The sequence below is a fragment of the Pyricularia oryzae genome, chromosome 5 (assembly GCF_000002495.2).
Source record: "Pyricularia oryzae 70-15 chromosome 5, whole genome shotgun sequence".
NCBI lineage: Eukaryota > Fungi > Ascomycota > Sordariomycetes > Magnaporthales > Pyriculariaceae > Pyricularia > Pyricularia oryzae.
Window position 1 is genome coordinate 4,345,317 of NC_017852.1, and position 18,379 is coordinate 4,363,695.

The following is an 18,379-nucleotide window of genomic DNA, read 5'->3' on the forward strand; positions in this document are numbered from 1 at the left end:
TTACTGGACCAGCCAGTGGGCACACTAAACTGCTTCCATAGGTTAGACTTGAGGGACAAGCTGAGCTCGGGGTAGTGCAAAGCTTGATGGATCCGGCTTTTAGAGGCTAGGTCAATCGTGTCTGCTCGGTTGGTGGTCATAATAAGGATGCCCTTGTGATATTCCAGCATCCTGCACGCAGTAATGGATTAGAGGGTTTGTTACTAAAAACAAAGTATGTGGGGAGAGAGGGTTTTAGGGCTGGAGACCAATGCTGATTCATAAAGAAAGTGAACAAGCGGCCCTGAGAAACACCGCAACTATACCATATGCACGAATGATGCAATCGTCCCGGTCTGTCGAAACACGTCACATTCATACAGCAACAGGCCCGCGTGCCATTTCTCGGTTATCTTCCAAACTTTTTTTGAGCCTGTCTTTCACGTAACGCCGGCGCTGAGCGTGTACAGTGGCTTGCGCAGCTTGTCGGCGACGCCCTCGGCTGTCAAGGTCTTTGCACCAGGGCTATTGCAGAACCCCGCACTCTCGGTAGCCTATGTGAGAAGCTTGGCGTTATTGTCAAGTACCTAGGTAGGTACCTCGCTAGGTAGGTGGTAGCTAAGGTGCCAAGTATGGTGGTAGCAACATGCCCTGTTTCCCCACTCCTACATTTGCGGCTGTCACTTTTGAAAGTAGAAAGGACTGCCGTTGCCCCTCGCAGGGGTGCGATGCATTCATTGCTGGCCAACCTAAGTGATATCTTACCTAGCGGCCAGGTTATCAGTCATCAGCTCAGCAAAATAACAAGAATCTTGCTCTCTAGAGGTGCCCAGAGCTATTCTACAAAATGTATTGCGATATCTGTGTCCGTACGCTACGCGATCGCTTTCAGGGATGCAGTTACCTGGAAAACTTTAGGATTGACCTTCCACACCATGCAACCTGGGCCTCATTCAAGACGTCTGCATCCTTTTGCGCCATCTGTTCTTGTCTCTGGCAAAGGGCATCGAGCCTCTCGGGATTCGACAACCTAATCGAGGCATGCATAAAACAAGGCGACAATCCGACGCCAAAGACAAACGCGATCCCTGGGAATTTGAAGCAGGGGCACGCTAATGTCCACGAATCAACTCTCTCCCGTACACAAAATTTTCAGTATGGGCGCACGGACCATGCTGTTAACGTTTGCGCGGGACTTCCGCCTGTAGCCCTAACAGGCGCGCACACACGAAAAACTCTTCAACCTGTCGCCCTAAGCACCGTCACTACACGGAACGCCTTTCCTCGCAACACCCATGTATAATCGACAGATCTCCCCTTTGACGAGTTTTCCACTGATCGCGGTGAAGGAAGAGTCCGATCGGCGGTTCGGCGCGCCACCCGCATAGAGGCGCACAAGACAAGGCCCAATCTCGCGATGCGAGCCAGCGTGGCACAAAAAACTTTGCCAGCCGGAAAGGCAGGCGTCCTTCCCCGGAAGGCTAGACAATACGGTTTAAAAGAAAGGGAAATTAGGCTGAGAACCACCCGACGGTTCTTCGAATCGACAGGGCACCCTCTCACCCCCTCACACCTTCTGGGATTGCCTGCAGCGAGGAGGTAGTGCCGTTACGGGGGTTGGTTAGTTGTACGTGGACCGGAAGCACTGTGCCGGCGCGGCAGTCTCCAAAGGGTCCCGACAGCAAGACGTGGTCGGCCCATTGCTGGAGACGGCTTTGGGTAACGGGAAGCAAGAAACGTGGGCACGGCCTTGGTTCGCACCCTTGGTACACCCCGTGGACGGTGGGCCGTGGTGGAATAGTGTGACTGAGGCGCCCCATGCTTCTCACTCGCACTGGGAATCTGCGCCGGGTCTGGAGGACGGGAAGAACTCGATTGCATTCATGTCCACATTGTGGCGCTGGGCTAGCCCAGGAACCAACGGGGGACTAAGCTGTGGATGGATATGTACGGGGTGTCGCCGGCTTTTCGAAGCTTTCTACTCGCACTAGGGACGTACACCGGGGCAGATGATGTCGTCGGTATGTTAGGCGGAAGAGACGCTATTTTAGCCGGAGAGGACGGATGCGCGCGTCGGTTTACCAAGAGGCCTTTTTGTGGATGCGGTAGGCTTAAGGTGCAAACCTTGTATTTACGTGGCAGGCTGGGTATCCAGCGACTAGGAGGGCTCTAGCTGGCCTGTCCGTTAGAGGGTCTGGTCCAACCCTGTGACTATAGTTTACTGTAGGAAATGCAAGGGGAAGATAAACTCCGGGATATGCACGAAATTGCGGCGGAAGAGAAGATCCATTTTGCAGCGGAAAAGACAGAGGTGATCCATATTACTAAGAAAAGGCACGGTCGCAACCCGGAAATCCGGATTAATGGTAGAACGGTTACCCCGGTCCAACTACCGGGCGGTCGACGCGGACAAAGCGCCTCCGGGGCCGAGCGCTACCCGGGCATGCGTTGGCTTGGTTTTTGGTTCAGCCGACGGCTAGACGGGCGCCGCCACGTGGCCGAAAGGGCTGCCAAAGCAATGGCGGTCGCTGCCCACCTCAAGAGTTTTGGGGCAGTAAGATACGGACCGCCTGCGGCTGCACTTCGCAAGGCAGCGGTGGCATGCGTGGGTTCCTCGGCCACCTACGCAGCCGAGGCATGGTACAACCCAGCGCACAAGCAAAGAGGACTCCTCAAAGCATTGAACAAACCGCTGGTTTTAGCGGCACGGGCAATCCTCCCGGCGTATAAAACCACCCCCTCGTCCACTGTTCTCAGGGACGCAGGACTACCCTCGGCCCGCGTCGCGCTGGCCTACACCCGCCTGAAATACGGCGCCCGACTAAGGCTCGCGGACAAGGGGCACCCCCTTGTCAGCCGCCTGCGTGAAACACCTCGTGCCCGCAACTCGGGCCATTCGGCCACGACCCTGCAAACGGCTGCACAACTTCTCCCGCGGATCCGGAGACTAGAGTTGCGCGCACCTCGCAATGCCCCGGATTCTCGCACTGACCCCACCGGAGGAGTCCCGAAAGAGGAAGCGGCCCGCCGCTTTATCGAATGGCTGGACATGGTATCACCTGACGATATCGTGGTATATACGGATGGTTCGGAAAAACACGAAAACAACTGCGTCCAAATAGGGTACGGATGGGCCGCTTTTAGGGCGGGCCTGGAATTTGCCGCAGGCTCCGCATCTATTACGCCGGAAAGCCACGTTTTCGACGCCGAGGCGATTGGCGCCCTAAAAGGGCTACAGGCGGCAGCCAAGGCCCAACCAGGCGCCCGGATTTGGATTTGTGTGGACAGCACCTCGGTTATTTGGGGTCTTAGAGGCGACGCGCCGCGTTCGTCCCAATGGGCCTTTCTGGAGTTCCATGACCTTGTCGATCTACTCCGAAAACAAGGTACCGAGGTTCGGGTCCGTTGGTGCCCTGGGCACCAGGGAATCCCGGGAAACGACCGGGCTGACGAGCTGGCCAAGGCCGGCTCCGCCGGACCGCCGGACCCAGACCCGAGGGCTCAGCAAACCACGTATAGCGGTGCCGGCACGGTCCTCAGAGCCATTCTTTCGAATATAGAGAAGGACTGGTGGCGTAAAGAACTCTGTGAACGGTCCCCCGCATATAGGGAATGGAAATTCCAATACACACCGAGAAAGGAGCCCGAGGAACTGCGTTTGCCAAGACCCCTACTGGGCCATTATTTGGCCATGAGGACCGGCCACGGCGATTTCAAAGCCTACCATGACCGTTTCAACCACCAGGATGCAAACACCTCGTGTGCCTGGTGCTGGAAGCGGACCTCCCCTGAACACCCGGTGCACTGCCGCTTTTCGCGGGCGGTGTGGAGAAACTGGCCGTGGCCTGACAACGACCGGCCGGTCGGGCCGCCAGACCGCGCCCAACGCCGCAAATTCTTCCAGACAAGCCTCGGGCAACCGACAAGCTTTCAGGCGTTTTCGATAGCCACCAACTACTTCAGCGCCCGCCCCAGAGCGGCCCGCCAGCGCCCCGCGCGCCACGAACGCACTTTACGCCTAGGGACACCGATCGTAAACGACTCGAACTCTGACGAGGAATAGACTTACTGCCTTTTCACCCACACTTCACGGCACAAGCCGTCAGACGAACCCTCCGTGCACCTTAGGCACGGGGTCGCGTCAGTGAACTAACCCCCTAAGCAGGACCGGGCCCGAACCCGGTCAGGCACGATCCGCCTCTGCCCTCCTTGTTTTCCCCCTGTGTAAATAAAGAAGATAGAACGCGCGCCGAGATACCCCTCGGGAGGTTGCTAACGGCCGGCTAACAAGCCGGGCCGAGCCCGGCGTTAACTAATACTACTACTACTACTACTACTACTACTAATGTCCACGAATACGCCACATTTATTAAGCTCGCATCGAATGAGATTACTGGTCGTACAGAAGGCACCACAGACTTCCGCATGATAGCCCAGTGCAACTTGTCCATGGTTGCAGCGGACTTGGAGTTTACAACGGACCTGGTGGATTATAGCTGCGCTTTTCTTGTGTTCAACTTTGATGGTAAGTTTACGCAAACGGACTTTTCGCAAAAGCCGGATCTTGTAATTTACCATCAAGAGATGCTCAACTTACGAATGTTTTTGTACCTAGACAATCCAATCGGATTCCCCCTGCTTGGTGATTATACTTTTGCGGAATCTCCAAGAAGTATAGCCAAAGCTTGGCTGAACAATTGTATAAAAAATCATGCATCATGTCGCAAACACGAATCCGCCGACGAGAACTGGCTACCAACACGGCTTGTCGAGATAAGCTGGGAGGATGACACGATCGGACATGTACGCTTGATCACAACTACGAACGAATTTTCAATCGCAGCCTCGTCTGTTCAATACGCGACACTAAGCCATTGTTGGGGTACAAAAACCTTTTTCAGGCTTAAAAGGTCCAACCTGGACGCTTTACACGCCGCTATACCCTTGGCAAATTTGCCGAGGACTTTCCAAGAAGCTTTTTATCTATGCGGCAGCTTGGGAATACGCTATATATGGATCGATTCTCTATGCATCGTCCAAGATGATGTTCAAGACTGGCAGTCCGAGTCTATTCAGATGGACCAGATCTACGCTAATGGAATCATCAACATCGCTGCCGGAGCTTCTGAAGATAGCTCTGAGGGGCTCTTCCGCCAAAGAAGTGGATCGAGTGCTTTGCAATGTCCATTGGTCGTTGGCACTGAAGGCATGTGGCCACCTGAACAGCACGAAGGGATCGCAGACTTTATAAAGCGAGCCAAGAGAGACGAGGGTACACTGTTTGAGAGATGCTATTTTGTGTCCAAGGACGATTGGCAAAGAAGCGTGCATCAAAGCACACTAGCTCGCCGTGGTTGGGTTCTTCAAGAACGACTTTTGTCGCCCAGGATCCTCACCTTTGGCACGCGCCAAATTTACTGGCAGTGCGGCGAAACCTCATGCAACGAAGAGGGATCTCCAACGGATGACGACTACACTCTCAAAATGCAATTTGCGACCATGTTGAGTGGCAACAGCGATTGGGACTGGGAACACTCCCTTTCGGCGAGTAGCCTTGATATATGGAGATCTGTCGTCACCGACTATTCTCAAACGAGGCTCACCAAGCACACGGATCGGCTTGTGGCGCTTTCTGGCCTGGCCAAGACGTTCTGTCGCGCCATGCCGCACAACCAATACCTGGCGGGCTTGTGGAAAGACAGCTTACCCAATGACCTTCTTTGGGAGGTCTGTTATGTAGAGGGTCCGGCCACCTCGCCGCCGCCATGCGCTGGTCCGGCAAGCCGAGGATATTGTGCGCCCACGTTCTGCTGGGCCTCTGCAGCTTTTCCATGTACCCTCAACCTTCAATTTTGTTTCGCAGGATGGCTAAGCTTTGGCCTTCTCTTCACGGTCCTGGACATCACCCTGGATTATGCAACCAAAGAGGTTACAGGCCCAGTCACCGGTGGTTGCCTAGATATCATGGCAAAGATCAGGCCCTTCAGGCTCGTATCGCCGTCAAATTTCGACGCGGGCAGGATTCCAAAGAAAAAGCTTTGTCCAGGCTTTCTCAATGCCTTTTCGCCTCCAGAACCCGGGCGATCAGAGCTCGGAGAGTTTTCTTGGCCACTCGTCAGGCTTGATCGCCCTCTCCAAGTTCCTTCATCTTCCGATGAGATTTTATTTTTCTTTGTTGTTGGTATCCCAGTCAAACTTGAAGGCTTCGGGCCGAATGAGCTTGCTGAGTGCATCGAGTTCTTTCCCGAGTTCGAGGTGGGAGAGTGGAAGATACTGTTGGCCAAGTGCATGCTTCTTGAAGCGGTGGACGCCGACGCCGGAGTTTATCGCCGGGTTGGGATGGCCACCTCGTACGAGTTGTTTCGAAAGGATGCGGAGAATGAAAAGGATGGTTTCCAAGATCTAGTCCACTTTCTGCTCAAGAATGAGCCTTACCAAGGGGAGCCTGATACGCCGATACCTTGTCGAGGCATGGACGGTGAGGAACATGTCTTTCGCATCATTTGACCATGGCTTATAGAAGCGATCACTTTTGTAACGAGGCTGGAAATGCGGGCACACTCGGATCCCCTTAGGTACAAGAACCCGTCTATGTCGAATCACTCCAAGTCCGACTCACATGCAAGTTTTCAGTTTTCCGGAGGTACCCATATAGGTGAACAAGATGGTAGCGGCTTCGGAGGAGCAAGACCTTACGGTATGTTATTCTGAAGGTAAGGAAATAAACGAACCCAGACACCCTGTCACTGTTGGTAGTGGCCGAGGCACGCCAATCCGTAACACAGGAAAAAGCGGTGCCAAACGTTAAAAAATAGTATCAAATTGAAATAAGGCCTTGGTGTACTATATTATATTTGTATTCAATACGAAAAAAACCACCCTAACCAGCCCGTTACTCCGTGGAGTATTTAGAATAAAAGTTTATACATCCACCCTAGAAATAACAAGTTCCCACTTGTCGTATCGAATCACACCTGTGAGCGTATAGTTTTCAATGAACCTGCAGTCGGCGATTGTTTCAAAATTAAGCGTATAATCTGCGGTTTCAAAACTGCCAGACCGGCCAGGCCGAACAAATACAGCCGGTTGGATTGTAATCGCAGGGGCGTAAGCAACTGGATTTTTGGCCAAAAGTTCGACCTTACAATTAATTTCAGCGCTAGCGTGCAGGGCAAATAAACCAAGGGAAACAGCAATTGTTTTGAGCTGCATGTTGACGATTGGGGTAATTTCGAAAAGGTAGGTAGAATATAGGGGATGGGCTGTGAGGAAGAATGGCTGAGTAATTTGAAAAATGGCAAATAGAATGGCAATTAAATCGGATATTTATATTTACCTGCTGTATTTTTTATTAAAAATTAATTCAAGAGCAGCCGGTGCTAGTTATAGCAAAAAAATACTTTGCACAATATTATATTTGTAAGAATATTACTTAATTAATGCACGTAAACTGGGTCCAATATATAAATAATATAAGTTAACGTGGTTCATCAGGACCCCGGACATATCAGGACCCCGGACACTTTTCCTGCACAATACTACTTCCAATTTCAATTGCAACGCCAGCGTTGTTCAATTTACCTCAATGCAATCGGATATATGTACATCAGACATTTCTGCATCCTCCTGACAGGTGCGTGCATTATGTCCAGGTTTACCGCAGTTGCCGCAACGTCGTTTAGTCGCCGGCTGCGCACTACTCCCCTCCCCATTTTCATCTTTCTTTTCGTATATTAGACCATCGGCACCATTTGATTGAAGCAAATTCTGACCCTCTTGTATGGTAAATGACCCTCCTTCGCGGATACGTGTTTTTTGAGCCCTGCGCCGCTTGCTAAGCGCTTCGTTGGCCTTCCGAAGGCTGTGGTTCTCCGCTTCCAAAAGTGTGGTTCGATGAGCAATCGACTCCAACCCTTTTGCTAGCTGCTTTACAGCATTAAAAATAGGCGTTGGCGAGCTTCCCTGATGACAGTTGATTCGACTTTTAACAAGGGTAGATTGATTAACGGCTTCTGTCGGGTTGTGCGGTGTTTGAGAGACCCAGGTTTCGGTGCTGGAAAAATCAAGCTCTTTAGGTGACGGCGTCCGTAGCCTAACATCCAGCTTAGATATGACCATTTCCGGGCTATGGGGGATAATTCCCGCCCCTCGAAAACCCCCGGCCATATTTTCTTTTGTCATTGACTTTTTGTAAGCCGCTGCAAAAGCCAAAAAGAAGTCGACTTTGCTGATGTTAGTGATGTGGGCCCGGATAAAGTCGTTAATTTTTTGACCGTACGCCCGCTTAAGGACGTTAAACACTCCGACATCAAGTGGCTGGGTTAAATGAGATGAATGAGCAGGCAGGTAAAGTGGAATAATATTGTGATCTTTGCAATAGCCCTCGAATTCAGGGGATCGATGACTGCCGTGCCCATCGAGCACTAACATCCGATATACGCCTTTTGTCCGCGATTTTGTATGGTTGTCGAAATGCTGAACCCAGTCGAGGCCAGTCTCGTTGTCGGTCCATCCATTAACGGTGGGTTTGAGGCGCCACGTGTCCGGAAGACCGCCTTCTGTATACCAATTGGACAAATGGTAAAAGCCTTTGACGATGATATACGGGGGTATATCGTAACCGTCGCCACTGATGCAACAAATTGCAGTCGCCCATTCTCGATTGCCAGGCTGTACTTTTTTCCTTCTTCCGCGTCTTTCGGACCCAGTTACGACCATTCCAGCGCAAATCTGGCCCATCATAAAGCCGGTTTCGTCGAAGTTGTACATGTCGCAGTCTTGGATGCCATATTTGGCCCTCATATTGGCCACCAATTGAAACCACGCGTTTAACGCGTCAGGATCTTCGCAAAGAGCTCTTTGGAAATCGTAAGCGCGAGAAAAACGCGTTTTTAATTCTGTGCGTCGTTGTACGAAGCGATAAGCCCATTGCTTGCCGACCGGTCGCGCGTCCCGCGCAGCGAGAAGATGATCGGCCATTGCGGCCACATCAGCGATCTGGGCTGGAAACCCTCGGGAATCCAGGTCCAGTATATACTGGACAATTACTTCCTCTTCCCTTTCCGTTAGCTTTTGGTTGCCTGGCCGACGATTGGCCAAAGAAGCGATGCCGTTTATTCTGTCGTGTAGTGTCGATTTTGGGACATTATATATTAATGCAACCTTTCGTATGCTTTTCTTTTTGCTTGATCGGAGCTCATTTAGAGCAAGAATGATTCGCGCTTCGCAATTTGATGATTCCATTACTGTTGGGGGAAAGAACACGTGTGGAAAATAAAGGATGAAACTGGGTTGAAAAATGTCCGGGGTCCTGATATGTCCGGGGTCCTGATGAACCACGTTAGTATTAAATGTAACATGACGCCAGTTTAATTTTCATTTCTTATTATCTTAAATTGCTATTTTTACCGCTATTATAATAACCGTTTTTACTTTCTCCTCTTTAGAAAACGTCTCCTTGTGTTTTATTATGATCTTCTTATAACGTTGCGTACCCCCTGTTCGGCACCCCCCCTGTTCGGCACCCTGAAAATCTAACAACGAAATGCCTACTTTTATAAACTGATTTAAATATAAAATTATCAACGGACAAAAATACAATCGTTTTCACGCTTCTCCGGTTCATTAACCTCTTCTTCATCAGCTAAAGGTTCCAAATTTTCTATATCATTTTCCTGCAATCCAATAATGTTCTGTTTGTTAACCAAAAGCTCGTTTGGATCCGGAACCACCCTCCTCCTTTTAACCGGCCGTATTGCCTCCAGTTGTGCTTCCAATAAGCTGATTTTTTGCTGGGCGCTAGCCAAAAGGGTATCTTTGGCTTCGAAGCTTTTTTGGACTTTTGCAAATAAAAGACGTGAAGTAGCGTTGGTTTTGTTGGATTGGGAAAGTTTTTGCAGTTGAAGTCGGATATCTCGGGTCGTTTTAGGGGTTTTCCAAATAAGTAAAGACGGGTCGTTAATTTTTTGGGCTGGGCTTTCCGGTGTTTTATCCCTTTGCAAACCGTTGTTTTTATTTTTTATAACGTTGGCGTTGCTATTTTCTAACAAAAAAGGGCTTAAAAGTGGTTTAACCAAGTTTACCGGCCATAACCCCGTTGTACGCCAACCAGATTGAATGGTTTTTGCTATAAATGCTTTTAATCTGGCTTTTCGATAACAAAGTAGGAAATTTCGTTTTCCAATAACTGTTAAACAGCAAAATTGGCTAACAAATCCAAGTTGACGTCGATAAGCTTCTTTTAACGGCCCAAAAACCGATAGATCCAATGGTTGAAGAACGTGTGACGAATGAGGGGGTAAATATAGGAGTTGAATATTATTTTGCAAGCAAAGAAGCATAAATTCGTCCGTTATATGTGATCCATGGCCATCCAAAACTAATAACCGCTTTTCAGGGGTTAAAGGTTGGGTATACGGAATAAACACCTTTTTTAACCATTCGATAGCCGTTTGGTTATTTGTCCACCCGTTTTCGGTTGCATGAAATTGCCAATTATCGAAAGGGCTTAAATCCGTGGGAAACCATTGTTGTTGTACGTTTTTTCCCTTAAATATAACGAGGGGAGGGAGGGCAACGCCCGTAGCCGATATACATTCGATTATAGTCGTCCAACCACGCGTTCCGGGCTCTTTTCGTTGCAACGGCCGGATCCCGTTAAGCCCTAATACTAGGCCATTAGATCCTTTGCCTTCCATTATACCGGTTTCGTCCATATTCCAACGGTTTTCCGGTTTAATAGCGTTAATAACCGGGTTCGTAATATAAAGCCACCAAGATTTAATTACCTCCGTAGTAGCGCCATCAACCCGGGCGTTATCTATTCGACGGGGCCTTTGGGTTTTAAGGATTGGATAACGAGCCAAAAAACGAGTTATCCAACGTTTTCCAAGGCCTTTTGTCTCTCCGGCGGCTTGAAGAATTCGTTCGGCAAAAAAGCGTAATTCTTGATGCGTTGGCGGAAGCCCTAAAGCTGTTTGGGTAAGTACCCAATCAGCCAAATGCTTTTCCTGTTCCGTGGAAAGCCTTTGAAAAGGGCTTTGTGCTTTTTTATAAGGTTGAGAACCTTTAAGTCGACTTTGAAGTGTAGACCTAGGTATTCCCCATTTTCGGGAGGTTTTTGCAATTGGATTGCCATTATTGACGTCGTTAATTGCAGATATAAGCTGTTTTTCAGTATATTGCTTCATTGGAAAATGGAGAATTAAAATCAGAAAAAAGTAAATCCAAAAGTGACAGATTCATCGAGATATTTATAATAGAAGTTGGAGGATAAAAATAAAAGTGTTGTTATTTTTGGGTGCCGAACAGGGGGGGTGCCGAACAGGGGGTACGCAACGTTATTTATTCTACGGTGGAAAACTTTCTTTATTATAATAGTAGGGTTAAAATCCCTTTTATAATATAATTATTTACTGGGAGCTGTGTACGCGCGTCACATTTCTACATAAATCCATCCCACTTTTAAATTTAATCAATCCAGATACTATCCGTCGCGAGAAACTAAAAACCTTCAGTTAATTTACAGCGCACTGCCATAAATACCAGCCTTTCTTTTGGCAAACTTGCTAATGGCGACTAATTATAGTTCATTATAACTAACTAGAAATTAATTGAACCTCAAATAATTGGGTAAACTTTGGTATTTCGGATAGGGGGTGGCAGAGGGCAAAGGATGCGTGTAACAACAGAGTGAGTGCAAAAGGCTGCGTACCACGCACCGCACTTGAAGCTTCCATGAGGACCTTTCCACGCTCTACTCCGCCTTGATTCGCAACAAATCTCACACGAGGCCGCCCACGAAAGGTACGTATTGTCGCGGGCATGTGACGTTAGACGGAGGCACTACACCTTGGAGGTAGGCCTGGACATGGCCAAAATAACAGTTCGAACCGCCTTGCTCAAGGACGACGTGCTTGGTGGAGTAAATAACGTTAGCAAGTTAGTGACCAATGACTTGAATGCAGCAGCGATGCAGAAAGACATACCCCAACGGCTTCCTGTAGCAGCAGCACCGATCCGGGAAATCGAGAAGATACTTTGCGTGCCCTAGGATGATTTTTTTTATCAATTAGCTACAGAATGAATCTGGAGGAATGATGGTGAAAACTTACGATTTCAAGGGCGACAAGCCGTCGACGACGTTGCTCGTAAATAAAATAGGGAAAGACGTAGGTTTGTCCAGCTTGATTGGACCTGGTTGGAAAGAAGCAAATCAGACAGTATTCTCAGCACAGCTCTCATCGTGGGCTATAGATACCTACCTTGGATGACCATGCTGTCGGGCAACCGAGGTTGCATTGATCTGCACAAGATTGTATCCACATAGATGGCAAAAATGTCGCCGACGTACTTGCTCTGGGAAACCAAGTGGTTGGCGTAATCCTTGAACCCTTCGATCGTGGCGAGTCGATTGCGGCGGTGAGAGTCGGCACAGCGGATCACACGACCGGCGTCGTTTGTAAAACTTATATAGTCGTCAAACATGCCCACAAGAGCAGACAAGTTGCCCCGCTCGACCTCGTGCAGAACGTCTGCCAGGACTGGAAATGACTGCAACGGGCTGTAGACGGTCTGCATGAGCAGTGCCTTCAGGTCAGAGTAGGTGACATTGACGATTGACGGAAGGCCGGCGCCCCCGGCTCTGCCTATCGGGACGGGATGGTCCTGGAGCCGATGGATGATGGCGTCCAATCTGGTGGTGATGTCGGCTGCGGTTGGGCCCCAGAACGTGCAGGCGTCGGGACCTGCAGCGTGACACGAGGCGGAGAACCTTTCCATGGTCTCGTCCGCTTGGTCGATATTGTCCCACCATGTGTTGTCATAGTACTGGTCTGCATCCATGACACCGTCGAGTATCATTCTCCCGATCCGATCCGGAAACATGGTGGCAAAAGTAGTGCCGATGACGGTGCCGTAACTGCCACCGTAGGACCACAGCTTGGCGTCTTGGGTTGGCTTGCCGGCCAGTTCAGCCTCGGCCTGGACGAATGTGAGCAGGTCGTGAGCGACGGCTGGGGTGGTCACATAATACCCATGTGGACTGTTGTTCTCGACAGCTTCGTTACACCGCTCTCCATAGATGGAGCTGGAATAGTATTGCTCTTGGAGCGAAGAAGAGGACGTGTTGGTCACGCCCGAGTAGTGCAGCCGCTTGAACGTGGCTCTTGCTTCAGCGTCCCCCGAGAAGCAGTCCAGCTTGGGGCCGCTGTTGTTGACACCACGAGGATCGAATGACACATAGTTGTACTGCTCTCCAAGCATTTGTCCTACGGTATGGCGGAGTCCCAAGAGAAGATCGATTCCTGAGCCGCCCGGGCCGCCTGCTAACATGTCAGTGTGCAACTTTGCATGCTTGCCTACCTAGGCAGAAGATTGGCTGAGCTTACCCGGGATGGCTACGATGCTTTGTGAACTGGCGGTGGCATTCTTGCCAGCCAGTTTGATAAAGGCGATGGACGTGGTTCCGGTGCTTTTGTTCGAGTAATCGAGGGGTACTTGCAGTTTGGCGCATGTGAAGTCATCAAAACATTGTGTCCATGTCAGGTTTGCTGATGGTATGATCTAATTAATTGCTTGTCAGTAGAGTCCAGTAGAGAACGAAATGGTTACAAAAGGCCGGTTTTTACTGCGTCGAATGAATGAACCATCCCCTGGCCGTTGCAGCTGAGCGCTTGGCATGCCAGGGTCGTGAAAAGAATGAGAGTGTTTGCAAATTTATTCATCGTGAACGAAGGACTGCTGGCTGCTGAGCTGAGTGCTTGCTATGAGGCTACAAAGTCTATCATGGCATTTGAAAAGAACAACAAGACGAACTACTTATACACATTGGAGCCTCATACAAAGATTTGAAAGATTATTATGACGCCGTCTTGTTGCAATTAATTTCACGATGGATTCAATCTGTTGCGTATTCAATACTCTGAATGTCAACCTGTACGAACCAGCCAATCCAGGTAAAGGTTGGCATTCCACTCGACCCACAGTGTCTGCAATGCTTGCGTGCTGGGGAAATACTGTACCTATTGCTGCTATGGTTGCATCGCAAGTTTGGTCTCCTTCTAGCGCTTCGTCGGCTGGCCCAGGGCTTGGCGTCAGCGCTATCCGCAGCAAAATGATTGACGGGCTCAGCCACTCGCCCGGAACGGATCAAATCTTCCTTGGCGCCCCACCTGTACGAACTGACCACTGAGCCACCATGAAAACCTATGGACAGAGGGTGGGTTACGGGTAGCTTCATCGTTGCAAGCGAAGAGGCTTGAAGAGACCCGGATGGAACCGCATATCGCGAAACGGGCATTGAACAGAATCGATTATTCCATTCAGTCTTCCTCCTTCAAAATCAATTATTTCCAAACGCGAGATATTGTCTTTGACCGTTTACCAGCGCCGCTACGACACAGCCGGTCACTTCAAGAGTAGGACCCCTGAAAAGTGCAGCCAACGCAATGGGTGACGAAGCAACCAATCAAGACACCAAAAAAGCCAACCAAGCTTGGAGAAAAAAGCCCCGAAAATTTGCTCCCAAGTCGAGACTGGGCTGCAAAACTTGCAAGTAGGTTTGGAATTTTGTTCCCCGTTTTCTTTTTCTTAGTATATCCAAACAGACCAAAAACACCACCGCTTACCCCTTGCGCAACTTTCAGAATAAGGCGGATAAAATGCGACCTGTCTCGGCCTTCATGCTCCAAATGTCAGTCTACAGGCCGTACCTGCGATGGCTATGGTGAAGGTGGCTTCGCAGACAATGACACCGGAGCAAGTAGCAGCGACGGTCAGCACTCTGGCACATCAATTGGCGTCCATTGTCCAAAACGAGGTCCCGCAGAAAACCACTTTCCCGCGCGGACTCTCGGACCTTTGTTGATGTTGCCTGCGACTGATCCGTCTCAGGCGCTGGCCATGGGGTTTTTCGAGCAAATATCAATCGGGCAGCTCAACGAATACCAGCCATGCGAATTGTGGCGTAGCACGCTGATGTTCTTTTCCCAGACAGTGCCGTCAGTACGGCATGCGGCAACTGCTCTCAGCCTGATGCATCGGCAATACCTGGACGGTAATGCCAGTGCCAGCCCGCAGCCCTCAGGGGACTGCCAGCCACATCGGCTACGTGAAGGGTCTCCCTGGACTCACTACAGCCGGGCAATCCAACTTCTCCTCGACGCCAATCAGGAAACCGCCGATAGCACCGAGACGACAGCGATAACCCTGCTGGTCTGCTATCTCCTCTTTTGCTTTGACCATCTAGCCGGCAACGACGTACAAGCCTTGAAGCATTTGCACGGAGGCGTCGAGATCTCGCGCAGCATCCGCAAGACCATGCCTCTGAGCAATGGGATACCTGAAAAGACCGCGCTCGCCGGCGCTCACACTCTCATCACACAGGTAACGAGACAGATTCGACGCCTCGACATGCAGGCGGCCGTCTTCATAATCGGCTGGAACCCCGCCGGCCTGCAGGATTCGCTTGTCTCGCCTCAACTGCCCCTTCACAGCGGCGTCTTTACATCTCTAGACGAAGCCGCCGACCATCTTCAGGTCCTCGTCGCCCGGGCAATGAAGATGTACTGGCAAGAGCAACTGCCGGCGGCGGATGAGATGCCAGACTTGCTGCTCAAGGATTTGTTGCTTGAGCAGTTGCAGACTTGGTGGACGCTACTTCAAAAGACATTACAGGACACCAGCCACGTTACGGGTGTGCAACAAGGACTCGAGCCTTTGCTTCTTTTGCAGTACACAGTCGCAACTATTCTCCTCAGAATCTCCGAACCAGACAGAGAGGTGGCCTATGACCGCTTTCTACACGAATTCCAGCAATGCGTAGCGTATGCAAGCGACGTGCATGATGGATACTATTCCAAGTCTGCAGGGGCTGCCTTCACCGCCGAGATTGGACTGCTCCCTGTTCTCTACATAGTAGGGGTGAAGTGCCGGCATCCAGTTGTGCGACGACAGGCCCTGAGCATCTTGCGGCGTCAACCCATGCGGGAGGCTGTATGGGATAGTCTATCTGTGGCCACGGTAGTCGAGCGTGTCATCGATATCGAGGAGGGAGACTGGTCTAGCCACGGGGGAGGGAGCCCAGCCATGGAAGATATCACTGCATGGCAGAGGGTAGAGAGCCTGTCTTGGGCGCATTTTGGCAGAGCCGGGGTGCTTGAGAGGGTGGACATCACGTACAAGATGTATGGACGGGAGGGATTGCACACTGAATCTCTTTTGATATCATCTAGTCCAGTAGAAAAGGGATGCGAGCTAGTCATCCGAGAACACATCACAAGTCACAACGACTCACAAGCACTATGGTGTTGAGAGATGTGCACCAAAGTTCACGCCGCACGGGATTGGAATCGGAAGCAGGGGCAAAGAACTGGGAACAAAAGTGACGCAGTATGTCATACGAGTTTCTTTTCATATATAGACGGAGACCTAAAGAGTTCAAATTTCCAAAAAATCCTCGCAAAGAAAACACGCCGCGGCTTGGGAAATACAAACATGCAGAAAAAAGGGCCAAACGATCATCATCAACCCCTGACCAGGGTAAGACCGTAGGTGGACAGGATCCTGTTGAGGGGCTGGAAGTAGGTGGTTCCGCCGGAGGCGCAGTTGCCGGAGCCTCCCGAGGTGACACCCTGGCCCTGGGCGCCCGAGTAGAAGGAGCCGCCAGAGTCGCCGGGCTCGGCGCAGACGCTGGTGCGGGTGAGGCCGGTGACGCTGCCCTGAGCGTAGTTGACGGTGGCGCCGAGGGCGCCGACGGTGCCGCAGTAGACTCCGGTGGTGGAGCCGGAGCGGCAGATGCTGGATCCGACACCGGCCTGGGTGCTGCCGGACACGGGCAGGTTGCCGCGGCCGTAGCCGTTGATGGTGCCGGTGAGCTGGTGACCGCTGACGGTGCGGATGAAGGCCATGTCGGCGCTGCCGGGGAAGACCTTGCCGGCAAAGGAGCCGAGCGAGGCGCCGGTGCTGGTCTGGACGGCGGTGCCCACGTTGCCGCAGTGGCCGGCCGAGACGAAGCCCGTGGTGACGGAGAAGCCGACGGAGCAGCGGCTGGAGCCGATGCGGTAGGCGTCGCCGCCGCGGATGGTCACAAAGGTCGACGGCATCTCCTCGACCGTCACCACCTCGAACTCGGACGGGGCCAGGCCGACCTCGGCGGCCAGCGACTCGGCGTGGGCCACGCTGTCGGCAAGCGCCTCCAGGACGAGCTTGTTGGTGGTGACGTCGACGTAGTACGACGCAATGCCCGAGTCGGCCGAGGTCGCGACGAGCGTCTCGGGCTTCTCGGCGTTGAGCTTGTCGAGGGCCTCCTTGGCCTGCTCGAGCTTGGACAGGCTGCTGGAGAAGATGGCCGGCGTGGCGCCCGCAGCCACCACCCCGGCGGAGAGGCTCTCGTCGGTGATGCCGACGTTGAGGGTGGCGCCGTTGTCCGAGATCCAGGCACCGGCGAACGAGTCGCCCGTCGAGGTGCGCAGCTGCTCGATGATGTCCACGGCCGCGTGCTCAAAGGCGACACGCGCCGTGGCCGCCTCGGCGTCCAGCCCAAGGTCGCGCTTCATGGCAGCAAGGATCTTGGGGTGGAGGCTGGTCGAGGCCTCGGTCGGTGCACCGTAAACGACGGGCAGCACGACGGCCAGGAGGGCAAGGTATCTGGAGAGTTCCATCTTGGGGCTTTTTTTTTGAAGCGAACAAGTCAGGAGATGGGTTCGTACTGCGATGAATACTAGACAGGAGTGGTCGCGAGCCGGCGATGGTGCTGCTGGTTGTAAAATGATGGATATGAATAGGAATCAGGACCCCTTATTTATATTCGGCATCGCGGTCGACATGTCGGTCGGCGTCGTGGCCGGCATTGTGAATTTGTGACCGGCATCACCATCACCATGTCCGCCTTCCAAGACCAAACTATACCTCATACCGTTCGTCGTCAGATCCCTCCTTCCTAATACGCCTTAACGGGCCTTGGAATCACTGAATAACTGCCTTCCTCAAAAGGCATTTCAGAAACATGCGCGTTGTAAAGGAGGGCAGTCATACACAATTTCGAGACTGCATAATACCTAGCATCCAGAGTTGTAATGTATATACCTCAATTATGATAGGAGCTTTTGACAGATAAGGTGCTGCAGGTGACACATCAAGACATGTCTCTTGACAGCTCACTCGCCCTGCATATGTGCTTGGCAAAATGCTAGGCCGGATCTATTCCAGACTAGACTGGACGACCTGACCGGCGGTATATCCCTTTAGGGCAAAGCTGACAGGAGATACCTACAGGTCGCCGGCAGTTGACACTAGCGATTGCACTGCCAGGCCATTATATCTTGGGGAGCGGGCCGAGAGCACATTGGGAAAAGATCGGCCAAGATGCAAGCTCTATACAGAAGGTGAAAATAACCACTTA

General features: G+C 51.4%; 5 protein-coding genes across 5 annotated transcripts; 2 read left to right on the top strand and 3 right to left on the bottom strand.

The window, feature by feature from the left end:
* Nucleotides 1-419: 419 nt before the first annotated feature.
* Nucleotides 420-1,799, bottom strand: MGG_17547 (uncharacterized protein; the record flags this gene model as incomplete). The annotated part of the gene is made up of 3 exons (XM_003719061.1): nt 420-533; nt 922-1,067; nt 1,553-1,799. The coding sequence occupies 3 exons, from the start codon at nt 1,797-1,799 to the stop codon at nt 420-422; spliced, it is 507 nt and encodes a 168-aa protein (XP_003719109.1).
* A 3,220-nt stretch (nt 1,800-5,019) lies between these two features.
* On the top strand, nt 5,020-6,486 carry MGG_00035 (uncharacterized protein; the record flags this gene model as incomplete). The annotated part of the gene is made up of 1 exon (XM_003719062.1): nt 5,020-6,486. Exon 1 carries the CDS (start codon nt 5,056-5,058, stop codon nt 6,484-6,486), a length of 1,431 nt encoding a protein of 476 aa, XP_003719110.1. The 5' UTR covers nt 5,020-5,055.
* Nucleotides 6,487-11,761: 5,275 nt separating this feature from the next.
* Nucleotides 11,762-13,703, bottom strand: MGG_00033 (uncharacterized protein; the record flags this gene model as incomplete). The annotated part of the gene is made up of 6 exons (XM_003719063.1): nt 11,762-11,893; nt 11,967-12,027; nt 12,093-12,174; nt 12,243-13,301; nt 13,368-13,542; nt 13,608-13,703. 6 exons carry the CDS (start codon nt 13,701-13,703, stop codon nt 11,762-11,764), a joined length of 1,605 nt encoding a protein of 534 aa, XP_003719111.1.
* A 491-nt stretch (nt 13,704-14,194) lies between these two features.
* Nucleotides 14,195-16,237, top strand: MGG_00032 (uncharacterized protein; the record flags this gene model as incomplete). The annotated part of the gene is made up of 3 exons (XM_003719064.1): nt 14,195-14,533; nt 14,625-16,163; nt 16,225-16,237. The coding sequence occupies exons 1-3, from the start codon at nt 14,427-14,429 to the stop codon at nt 16,235-16,237; spliced, it is 1,659 nt and encodes a 552-aa protein (XP_003719112.1). The 5' UTR covers nt 14,195-14,426.
* Nucleotides 16,238-16,502: 265 nt separating this feature from the next.
* Nucleotides 16,503-17,639, bottom strand: MGG_11691 (streptogrisin-C; the record flags this gene model as incomplete). Its single annotated transcript, XM_003719065.1, has 1 exon — nt 16,503-17,639. The coding sequence occupies one exon, from the start codon at nt 17,637-17,639 to the stop codon at nt 16,503-16,505; it is 1,137 nt and encodes a 378-aa protein (XP_003719113.1).
* Nucleotides 17,640-18,379: the final 740 nt, after the last annotated feature.